At 48.4% G+C, this 12,210-nt stretch overlaps 1 protein-coding gene across 1 annotated transcript in view; it reads right to left on the reverse strand.

Moving 5' to 3' along the window:
• Window positions 1-12,210, reverse strand: part of LGR6 (leucine rich repeat containing G protein-coupled receptor 6) — a 212,203-nt gene that overhangs the window by 140,941 nt on the left and 59,052 nt on the right. The window contains exon 2 of the mRNA XM_065403144.1: window positions 5,983-6,054. Coding sequence (XP_065259216.1) covers window positions 5,983-6,054 — 72 coding nt within the window. The remainder of the gene's footprint in view (window positions 1-5,982; window positions 6,055-12,210) is intronic.

Genomic DNA, 12,210 nt, shown 5'->3' on the forward strand with positions numbered 1-12,210 from the left:
TGATAAATGATCCTTCCACTGCTGCCAGTCAGTAACTGGTTAAAAAAGGAAACAAAGGGTAGGAATAAATGGTCAGTTTTCACAGTGGAGAGAGGTAAATAGTGGGGACTAGTGCTGTTGAACATATTCATAAATGATCTGGAAAAGGGGGTGAACAGTGAGGTGGCAAAATTTGCAGATGATACAAAATTACTCAAGATAGTTAAGTCCAAAGTTGACTATGAAGAGCTACAAAGGGATCTCACCAAACTGGGTGACTGGGCAACAAAATGGCAGATGAAATTCAATGTTGATCAACGTAAAATAATGCCCATTGGAAATCAAAATCCCAACTATACATATAAAATGATGGGGTCTCAGTTAGCTGTTAACACTCAAGAAAGAGATCTTGGAGTCATTGTGGATAGTTCCCTGAAAACATCCACTCAATGTGCAGCGGCAGTCAAAAAAGCAAACAGAATGTTAGGAACCATTAGGAAAGAGATAGATAATAAGACAGAAACTATCATAATGCCACTATATAAATCCATGGTACATCTACACCTTGAATACTGTGTGCAGATCTGGTCACCCCATCTAAAAAAATATATATTAGAATTTGAAAAGGTGCAGAGAAGGGCAACAAAAATGCCCCCAAATGTCCCCAGAATGATTAGGGGTATGGAACAGCTTCCACTTGACTGGGGCTGTTCATCTTAGTAAAGAGAAGATTAAGGAAGGATATGATAGAGGTGTATAAAATCATGAATGGTGTAGAGAAAGTGAAAGGGAAGGATTATTTACCTGTTCACATAACACAAGAACCCCAGGGGTCACCCAATGAAATTAATAGGCAGCAGGTTTTAAACATCCATAAGGAAGTACTTCCTCACACAACACACAGTCAACCTGTGGAACTCATTGCCAAGGGATGTTGTGAAGGCCAAAAATATAACTGGGTTCAAAAAAGCGCTAGATAAGTTCAAGGAGGATATGTCCATTAATGGCTATTAGCCAAGAGGGGCAGAGATGCACCCCATGCTCTGGATGTCCCTAAACTTCTGACTGCCAGAAGCTGGGACTGGAGGACAGGGGATGGATCACTTGATAATTGCCCTCTGAAGCACCTGGCACCAGCCCCGGTCGGATTGGGATTATGTTATCCAATGTGCAATACTTTGCATTTATCAGCAATGAATTTCAACTCCCATTTTGTTGCCCAGTCACCCAGTTTTGTGAGATTCCTTTATAACTCTTCAAAGTCAGCTTTGGACTTAACTATCTTGAGTAATTTTGTATCATCTGCTAACTTTGCCACCTCATTGTTCACCCCCTTTTCCAGATCATATGTGAATATACTGACCAGCACTGGTCCCAACACAGATCCTGGGGGGACCTCGCTATTTACCTCTCTCCATTGTGAAAACTGACCATTTAGTCCTATCCTTTGTTTCCTATCTTTTAACCAGTTACTGATCCATGAGGGGACCTACCCTCTTATTACATGTCTGCCTATACAATTGCTGTCAGGTACTTAGGGAAAATCTCTGAAGAGTTCATCGGAGGGAAGGAATAGGGTAGTGCATAAAATACACTCAAGGATGGATGTTCAGCCCCATTCACAAGGACATCAAATATGCCGAAGAGAAGATCTCTAACTGTCCGAAGAAGACGGACAATCTTCAAACAGGACACTCTGGTAAGAAGGGAGGACAGAACGTTCTGCACGGGACAGAAGGACAGCAGAATGGGGTGAGGAAGCAAACTGCAAGATTGGATGGGGTTCTGGAGGTGGTAGGCAAGACTCGACTGGAGCTGATGGTGCACTGGTGATGCACCAACATCCTGTTCTGGTATTTCCTAACTCCAGAGTACTGGACTTTGAACCTTCATATTCTTTTAATATAGTTTTTGTCTATTTAATTTCCTAGATTTTTATAAAACCAAACTGAACAAACAGAAATTCCATCATGTGGCATCATATTGACAGCCACCTGGGTCATCAGCAGGGTTAGAAGCCTCTAGAGCAGTAGTGGGCAACCTGCGGCCCATGGGCCGCACGCGACCCGTCAGGGTAATCTGCTGGCGGGCCATGAGACAGTTTGTTTACATTGACCATCCGCAGACACGGCTGCTCACAGCTCCCAATGGCCGCGGTTTGCTGTTCCCAGCCAATGGGAGCTGCGGGAAGCTAATTGTGCTAATTATTAAATTACTACTCTCTCTCTCTTCTTTTTGCACATGACACATGGAGTCAGGTCATGATCACTGTCAGCTAGGCAACCATTAATTGCCTAGCAAGGGGAATACTGAGTAGAAGTGGGAAAACAGTATTACCTTGGGACACAGATTGAAATACTGTGTCCAGTTCTGGTCTCCACACTTTAAACAGGATGTTGAAAAACTGGAAAGGGTTCAGGAAAGAGCAGCAAGAAGGAATCAAGGTCTGGAGAACCTTCCTCATAGCAGAAGACTTAAGAAGCTCAAACTTCAAGCTTACCCAAGAGAAGGTTAAGAAGTGACTTCATCCTGGCTATTAGTGCCTACAAGGGGAAGAGGTTTCCAATATAAGAGGGTTCTTGAATGTAGCAGACAAACGTAGAACATGAACCAGTGGCTGGAAGCTAAACTAGATAAATTCAGACCTGAAATAAGACCCACATTTTTAACAGCGAGGGGAATTGACCACTGGGACAAATTGCCAACAGGTGTGGTGGATTTTCCATCACTTGAAGTCTTTAAATCAAGACTGGGCACTTCTTGCTCAGCTCAACCCGAAGTAATTGGGTTTGATGCAGGAATCCCTAGGTGAGGGTCTCTGGCCTGTGTTATGCTGGAGGTCAGACAAGGTGATCATAATGGTCCCTTTTGCCCTTAGACTCTATGACCGCACGGATCTATGTGCCACCTTCTCCACCCCCTTCGCTTTCCTTATTCCCATTTAGTACGTTGGCCAGTCATCACCAGCCCTGGCAGATAACAAGAGCAGTCCGTTCCAAAATAACGAGACTGATTTGAAAATTATGAGGCTTTGAAAAAATAAATAAAAGACTTTGAAGCTTTGCTCTGTCCTCAGATTGGTTAACCTTTAGGCAATGCTATCTGCTCACCAATAAGTGTGTGTGTGTGTGTGTGTGTGTGAGAGAGAGAGAGATTCTCCCTAAGCACGCACACAGCCTTCTGCCCAGCTGCTCACAGGGGATCTCCCTTTACCCTCCTGCTCTCCTTCTCCGTCCACAAACTCTGCCCTCTACTCGCTGTTACCAGCCCAGCCTAGAATAGCAGCCTGCAGCCAACCCCTCTGTCCTGGTTAGCTGGCGGCAAGAACCCCACGCCTGCCAGCCCTAATACAACGCCTGGTCCTGTGGTGTCTGAGTGCAGCACACAATTCAAAAGCACAAAGGCTCAGAGCAGCAAGGTGTTGTTCTCCCCTGCTTCCTCTGAGACAGCGGATCAGCGGCAAGATCAGGGCATAGCTTACATGTGTCTCATCACCATTACACTGTCTTACACCAACGTTGCTGAATTGGGGCCAGTAAGCTGCCATCACAAGTGTGAACACGTGCTGGGAAGCATGAAAGGCGGGGCAGCTAAGAGCCAGCTCTGCCTGCTCTCAGGGAGTGCCACGCAGAGACTGATTACTGTTTTGTGGAGCCCTGGGCCAGAGCAAGTGGGGGCCCCTCCCTACCTCTGCCTGCCGTCCCCTCTGCCCTCCCCGCGCTCCTGCCGGAGAGCGGGGTCGGGGCATGGAGGCTTCCCCTGCCCGTCCGGTGCTCGAGCCAGGGAGTGGGGTCAGGGCGCGGGGGCTTCCCGCACTCCCTGGTAGGAGCAGCAGGTGGGCAGGAGGAGCAGAACAAGTCCTGGGGGAGGGATAGCTCAGTGGTTTGAGCATTGGCCTACTAAACCCAGGATTGTAAATTTAATCCTTGAGGGGGCCATCTAGGGAACTGGGGTAAAAATCTGTCTGGGGATTGGTCCTGCTTTGAGCAGGGGGTTGGACTAGATGACCTCCTGAGGTCCCTTCCAACCCTGATATTCTATGATTCTATGAACCCCACTTCACGGCAGGAATTCTGGGCAGGCAGGCAGAGCAGGCTGGGGCACAGGGTGCCCATTTTCCCAAGGACCCCCAGTTAGCCAGGGCCCTGGCCCTGATTAGTGGCTGGTGCCACATTTGGGGCAGCCTGTGCCAGAGAGATGGTCTGGAACTGGAATTTCTGCTCCTCAGGAAATCCTGACATTAGGGGGGGAAATGGCCTTTCTACTCAGACTGAAAAGCCCAAACTAAAAAACATTCTGACATGTTTATTTTGATATTATTATTTATTAGATACATTATGGTAGTGCCTAGGCACCCCAGTCATGGACTAGGACCCCATTGTGCTAGGCGCTGTACGTTATTTATTAGGCATATTATGGTAGCATCTCGGAGCCCAGTCCTAGACCCAGAACCCAATGTGCTAGGTGATGTACAGACACAGAACAAAATGACAGCCCCCGCTCCAAGGAAACAACCATCTAAGCCTACGACAAAAGACAACAGATGGATACACATGGACTGACAGCGGAGTACAAGGAAACAATGATACAATGCCAGCGAGTGTGATAGGCTGTGACCTAGTAGTCAGTGCATCAGACCAGGACTCCTGGGTTCTAGTCCCCCATCTACCACTGACTCACTGGGCAAATTTATTCTCTTCTCTGGTTCTCAATTTATCCCTAAGCAAAATGGGGATAATCCTACTGGCTCCCCCATATGAGATCCTGGGGTGGAAGGAGCTGTGGAAATGCAAAGGATGATAGTGTTGAAATGTTTCATTTCAACTTTTATAGTATAATTAAATATTAAAAACAACACACATACCATATAGTTAGAGATACAACATTATGTCATCTATAAACTGATGCAATATTAAAATTAATATTTTAGTATCACATAAAAGTGTTTCCATTTCTATGGAGCTGCCTTTTTTTGACAGTAAACTCTTCTGACACAACTTTTTTCCATCAGCTCTAATATTTGGCCTGCTCCAAGCAGCCACGGCATCAGGACCAAACCATAGAGGCCTCTTTCATGGTCAGGTGATATAATGCATTATCTTCTCAGGGTGAAATTCAGCCCCAGGCAAAGGGCTGTCCCATTATGCCCTATTTTCAGGGGTTACATGGAATTTAAGTAGCTCCTAATGCTGGTGCGTTGCACTAGGGTAAATGTGAGCCCTTCAGATCAGGCTACCATCTCCAGCCATGCCAGGTGTGTCACTGGCACATGGCCTCATTTTGTTATTTTGCCAGCATCACTGATATTGCTGGTGCACGCGTAGTCAGAGTGCCAGGTCGGGTGGGTGGACGGTAAGAGCTAGGGGTGAGGTTTCCCTGCTCGTGTGCACATATTCGTGCTGGTTCTCATCACACACCAAGTGTAGGCATAGCCACAGAGAGCACATTGCCATTCACGCGGGCATATAACAGGAGCCCATCGCCTTGGGTGCAAAATCAGATAGTTCCTGAATTCCACGGCCTACTTACACCACCTCAATGGCAGCACTTACACATGCCTCGTCAAAGTTACACCTCGCCAGCCCACGTCCAGGTCGTTAGGAGATCCCCATATCTCCAGAAGGTGAAACAGCCTGTCCAGCAGTGTGAGCAGTTACTGATTTGGCCTGCTTTGCTCTGGGACAGGATGGCCCCCAAACTGCGGATGCTACTCTCATGTTGATTTTGCATCGATTGCAATGTCTGCTGCCAACTCCTGATTTCCATCGGCGCGAGAGGAGAATGTAACGGCTAGTGCAACTCAGCATGGAATTAATTCATCACTATGTCAAGCCACTGCATCTGCTGTAGTAACTCTCACCTCCCCTAGGTACATAGGACCTGATTCCCCTCTTGCATTTTAGCTCCACTGAGGTCACTTTGGCTGCCTTCCCAAGCCACAGTCCTCTCCACCACACGCCGTCCCGGAACAAGCTATGCTCTGTGCAGTCGCATCATACTTACAGCTCCTCCAGGAAGCGCAGATGATGGAACGTGCTGGGTTGCAGCTCGCTAATGTTGTTCATGCTCAGATCACTAAAGGAGAAGAAAGACAGAAGTCTCTGATCATTTATTTTTGGTGGCTCGCACGGCATAAACCACTCCCTACTCTGCTGGCCGGGCTCTGGCGAGGGAGGATACGCCCTCGCCAAAGGCTTCTCAGCTCTAACATGGCAAGCAGAAATAACCTCCCAGGCTCTGGGGGAAAATATCAGGGCACAAAGCAGGACGAGAGATGTAATCATAGTAATTAATACTATATTCTTCTATAGCATCTTTCATCTGAGCATCTCAAGCATCAGTCGGTTTATGAAGCTTCCCATCAGCCCTGTAAGTGTTATTACCTCATTTCCACTTGGGGAAACCGAGGCACTGAGCGGTTTGGAATATTATTTCTTTAGACCCAGTAGTGTCCTGTTCTAGCCATTATCCATGCTGCTCCCTGCTGGGGGATCGTGTCCAGGGCAGCAGCACACATCTGCCCTGCAGAGGTGATAGTGAGTTGTTGAAGAGGGAATACGTCTTGGCCTGCTCTGAACTTTTAACAGCCAGGCAAAGGGTCACGACGAAGACTGCAGGGCCTGGAATTTGCTCCAAACCTGGAGGCAAAATCCACGTCCTACTTTATACACAGGTTTGGAAGGATCGGCTTTTTATCGGTCAATGTCAGTAAATGTCAATTTCACCAAGCACAAATGGATAAAAAAATATTTCCATCAACAACAATCAAAATTTACAGAGAAGTAAAGTAAGCAAAGTGCAACTTGAGGACTAATTAGAGCTTGATTTAATGCTATTTACTTGGCATATTTTGACCTGTGATGTTGACAATTCATGTTTTAATGGTTATAAAACTTTAACTTTTTGAATCTCAATGTTTATTGTCATTAAATAATTGTCTGAACAACTTCTGTGAAAATCAGTAAATACTGAAAAGCTGCTTAAATATCAATATTATCTGTTGAAATTATAAACAAACAAAAATAAAAGTTGAATTCTGCCAAGCCTATTTATGCAGAAGAAAACTGCTTCAGATTTGGCTTTTCTCAAGTTCTTTGGCTTCTGGCTGAGGCCCCATTTAGTATCTGTTTAATATCTGACATATTCACTCTCAGGAGACCAGATACTTCATTGGAAGGTGATGGATTTGACTGACTTCCATCTCAAACCTTTATAACATATCAGTCCATCATGTGCTGACCATACAATTAATAGTAACAAAACAGTGTTTGCTATTACATAGATCAAGAGTAAGTCTATAGCTAAAACTCTACATCAGGAGCTCCTAGTCATCTAGTCAAGATGGGGCACAATTCTCCCTGGGCAGATGGGCCAATAGAAAGCTGAGACACATGTAAATCCAACATGTAAAATACGGTGTGAGCTTGACTTATGTGTTGTGCAAGTTTTACGCATTTCACTCATCGTGTCTAAATACCAGTGATGGGTTCCCTAGAATTCCCTAGACTAGATTAGGTAGACAGGTCACCCTCTTCCATAATATGAGAATAAGGAGGCACCAAATGAAAACAAATGGCACAATAGAATATCAGGGTTGGAAGGGACCTCAGGAGGTCATTTAGTCTAATCCCCTGCTCAAAGCAGGACCAATCCCCAGACAGATTTTTGCCCCAGATCCCTAAATGGCCCCCTCAAAAATTGAACTCACAACCCTGGGTTTAGCAGGCCAATGCTCAAACCACTGAGCTAGCCCTCACCCCAAAGGCAGCTGATACATGTTGTAAACCCCTTCCCCACCGCAGGGCTTGAACCAGGGCCCTCAGCATCCCAGGGGCGCGCCCAAACCTCTACACCAAAGAAGGCATCTCAAATGCAGAAATGGAAATACTCCCCTCCCCCTACCTCTCCCCCCCCCCCCCCCCACCAGGGCAAAACACAGATGTTTTAGGCCCAGATTTTACTCACTCCATTCCCCAGCAAATCCCACTAAGTCAACGAGCCTATGTAAGGATTTGACCCACTGATGTCAATGGGGATTTATCCCGAGGAAGGGGTGCAGAGTCGGCTCACTCCTACAGTAACTGTCCTGTGACATTCTCCCTTCAGGAAATCAGCATGGGCAATGAGTTAGCAGGAACTCAAGACAGGAACAGGCAGGTATGATTGTGGCTCCATAAAACTGCGCCTGTCCTGGAGGCAGTTCCCAGTGCCATTCCATGGAATCAGCTTGGCAGGGCAGCCCATGCCCAGGGTGCAGATGGAATTGTAACGCTCCACAATAGTACAGCTGTGAACAGGAGGTAGATGTGCAGCTGTACTACAGAAGCTAGGCTGGGAAGTTACCAGGTGGTGTAGGAAAGTTTCCCCCCACAATGTCCCATTGTACAACCAGAGTGGGTCTGTGATCACTGCCATCTTGACCAACACACTGGCATTATAACTGGGGACTTCCAGAGCTAAAAGCAGAAGCTGCTACAGCTTGAACTAAAGAGTCAAGGCTCCCTTGGTGGGTGGTAACAGACTCACATCCCCTGTGGATCTGGGACACTCTCACACATCAAGGGGAGCAGGCATCAGGCACTGGCTGTTAGGGCTGGTCAACAAATTTCCATCTAAACTTTTTTTTGACTAAATACTTTTTTTTTCCTTTTTGGGTGGAAGAAAAAGGGATTTCTCATAGGAAACCTGAACATTCTATGGTTTTCAGCCAAAATTTGGTGGGTTTCAGCTGAAAACTATCCAAAACTGGAAAAAAAAAAAAAAAAAAAAAAAGCTGAAACTGAAAAATATTTGGGTTTGGGCCCCTGAAAAATTTCAGTTTTTGGATGAAAAGAAAAATCAAATTTTTCTCCTTAATAAAGTTTTCCCTTGTTTTATACACAGAGTCGGTGCTTGTTAAGAGTAGCCAGTGGAGATCTAGCTGTAGCTTTTCCCTACCGGTGAGGCTTGAGCCCGTGATGTTTTGTAAATTTTAAAAGGAAACCCTTTTTTGTTGCCAAAAACACCTGGCAGAAGGGTTACACTTGGACCTGTGGATAGGACACTAGACTGGCAGTCAAGACTGCTGGGTCCTTTTCCCAGCTCTACCATTGATTTAGGCTACAGTTTTCAAAAGCTGACTCTGTTTTTGATGTCCATCTTGAGACACCTAAGTTATAAATATTAGAGGAAGAGACTCATGGGGCATTCCTGCTTTTATTTATTATTTGGATTAGAATAGTGTCAAGAATGGTGCCGCATTGTGCTGGGCACTGTACAAACATATAGTGAGAGAGAGCCCCTGCCCTGCTCACAGTTTAAATGGACGAGAGAGGCAAACGGTAAGTGGGGAAACAGAGGCACAGAGCGGTGAAAGGATTTGCCCAAGGTCACATGGTAGGTCAGTGGCAAAGTGAGGAATAGGCTCCAGGTCTCCTGAGTCCCATCCCAGTACCCCATCACTTAGACCGCCCTCCAATGATATCAATGGAGTTACAGCAGAGGTGAATCTCACCTCACTGTTATTTCAGCAGAAGTGCTAGAAAGCAGCTCCAATCATCTAGGCACCTGGTGGCAGATGCTATGGCCCTCCTGTTCCCTTCCCCCCACTAACTACTGAGCGCCAGTCTCTTCGCACAGAACCTTAAATAAAGCCTGAAATCATCTCTTTGGCCCCAGCCCATCTAGTCTGGCTCTAAACAAAAGTGCTGCCAGTTGAGTGACACACATTCCTGGAATTGCCAACTCAATCTCCCGTCCAGGAACCTTCCTTCCCCCAAACCCTGCGCCTTTGAAGGCAGATCCCATGAGCTTTTGAAATCCCCCACACATCCCTCACAGCTGACTCTTGCCAATCCCCAAGAGCTTCACTCACCTTGCCTCGCGCGGTTACGTTGAGCAAGATTTCAAGAAAACAAATTCTAAATATTCACCTTAAGTGCTCCCGAAACTTGTATACACAGGAAAACGGAGCCACCGTTCATGGAAGCGTGATTCAGAGAGTCAGGGCTCATAACTCATCTGACCCCCTAGGGGTAACTTAATATATTTACTTTGATGTCACTCACCTTTCACAAACAGGCCTATTAGCTGGCGCAGAAAAGCAGAAGTAAACAAGAGGGTGCTACTCTCCCCGTGACCCCAGGCCTCCCTGCCCCATATACACTGCTAAGACCATGGACAATGGGCTGGACCTGTTCCAACCAGAAAGACATCAAGGTTTTTTAAAGCAGTGACGCCATCAGTAGGGCAAAGAGATTTTCTCATTGGCATGAGTTTCCTCTGCTCTCTAGGATCTCTAACAAAGGGTGAATTCTTGTAGCAACCGGAGCACTCTGAATGGCAGAGTCAGAGCCAAGCAGACTCTCTAGGAGCGCGGAATGAGACGCTGAAGGAGTCGGCTATAAAACTGGGCACAGAGACCAAACCCAAGCCCGGTGTAAGCGCCCACTAGTCCCGATGGGCGTTGCACCTGCTTCCACCACAGGTGATTTTGTTGAAAGAAGCTGCAATGTGAGGACCTGCAAATATGGAGTTCATGTCCACCGCAGCCACCGAGTCTGTCCTGAGGGCTTCCTAGGAGGCCAGTCATCGGAGAGGCTACAGCCTGACCCTTCATGTGTGCAGCTGAAGCACGTACCACTTTGGCAGGTGTGTTTGCTTCCCCTTGCGAGCCGCGTAAGCAAACACGGGGCGTGCGCTGTGCTGGGAAAAATCACGCGCCTGTTGCTGAGCCACGGGACCATCTTTTCCTCTAGGGTCATTTCTACAGAACAGGATGGTGAAGAGCCCAGAGCCGGGTCTGAACTACAAACCTAGATCCAAACACCGCTCGGAGGCAGCTCGGATGGATCCACATGGGCCCTGCTTTGTAGAATGGGCAGAGCCAACCCCCACGATCCAACACTGGGGCCTGGGCGTCCCCTGGGATGTTTCCTCTCGAGTGCACAGTTTGGCAAAGCTCCAAAGGGCTGGAGGTTGAGCCAGGGCTTGGCCTTGGAGTTCAGCCAAACCTTTGTGGCTGAGGAGGTTTATTGTGGTTCAGGGACAAGGCCTCCAGAGCTGGATGCTCCTGTCTGAGCTGCAAGCAGCAGCCCCCACAGACAGGTCAGCATGAGGAGGGGTAAGGGAACTGGGGAAATCCCCTAAGCCCAGCACATCCATTTCACTGGCCTGTGGGGAACAGCTCAGAGGTCTCAAACCCTTTCCTTGCACAGAGCTGCAGCACTTTCTCCTGCCCTCCCCCTTTCCTCTGCCACGTCGCCCCTTCCCCGCTCCAGCCCCCACCTCAGCTCACCCCCCATGTTCCTGCTGACTGCCCTCCTCTGAGAGCACCCCTTGACTGCCCGCCCTGCTCCCCGTCTTTCTCCTGATCATGGGCACATTGTTCTGGCTCTGCCCTGCTTCACCCCACTCCTGACCTCACCCCCACCCCCTATGCCTCCTTCTCCCCTGTCCTGCCCTGATTTTCCCACCACTTTAAGTCCCTGTTAGGACTGTCTAGCCTTGTACAGACTGTCTAGATCAGTGCTTCTCAAAGTCGGGCCGCCGCTTGTTCTGGGAAAGCCCCTGGTGGGCCGGGCCGGTTTGTTTATCTGCCACATCTGCGGGTTCGGCCGATCGCGGCTCCCACTGGCCACGGTTTGCCGCTCCAGGCTAATGGGGGCTGTGGGAAGGGCGGCCAGCACATCCCTCGGCCCGCGCCACTTCCCGCAGCCCTCATTGGCCTGGGACGGCGAACCGCGGCCAGTGGGAGCCACGATTGGCTGAACCTGCGGACGCGGCAGGTAAATAAACCGGACCAGACCGCTAGGGGCTTTCCCTGAACAAGTGGCGGCTCGACTTGGAGAAGCACTGGTCTAGATGACTGGAGTGCTGGCACCAGACATCTCGGTGTGAGGCTGAGAGGCCGGAAAAGGTTTTATAGCCTCACACAGTGCCCATGAGGGAGGTAAATAAATGACTCCCCACTTCCAGCCCGCGCAGGTCCGGTGCAGGTGCTGTACGGCTTGGACGATCCGAGCCCCGCAGCCGATTCAAGACGCTCCCAGCGCATGGCCAGGAGATGCCTGGCTGTGCAGACTCAGATGGAGCTGTCTCCAGCTGGGCGAGATCCTCTGGGGGAGTGGGGGGGGGGGGTAAATTCCAGGCTTGAGTCTGTGGCATGCTAAAGGACTTTGTTAGGCCCATGTCCTCCCAGGCTGGTGAGGGCTAGTGGGGGAGAACTGGCCCATTGTGGGAGGTTGTTAGCAG

This window comes from Emys orbicularis, chromosome 4, assembly GCF_028017835.1.
Source record: "Emys orbicularis isolate rEmyOrb1 chromosome 4, rEmyOrb1.hap1, whole genome shotgun sequence".
Taxonomy (NCBI): Eukaryota; Metazoa; Chordata; order Testudines; family Emydidae; genus Emys; species Emys orbicularis.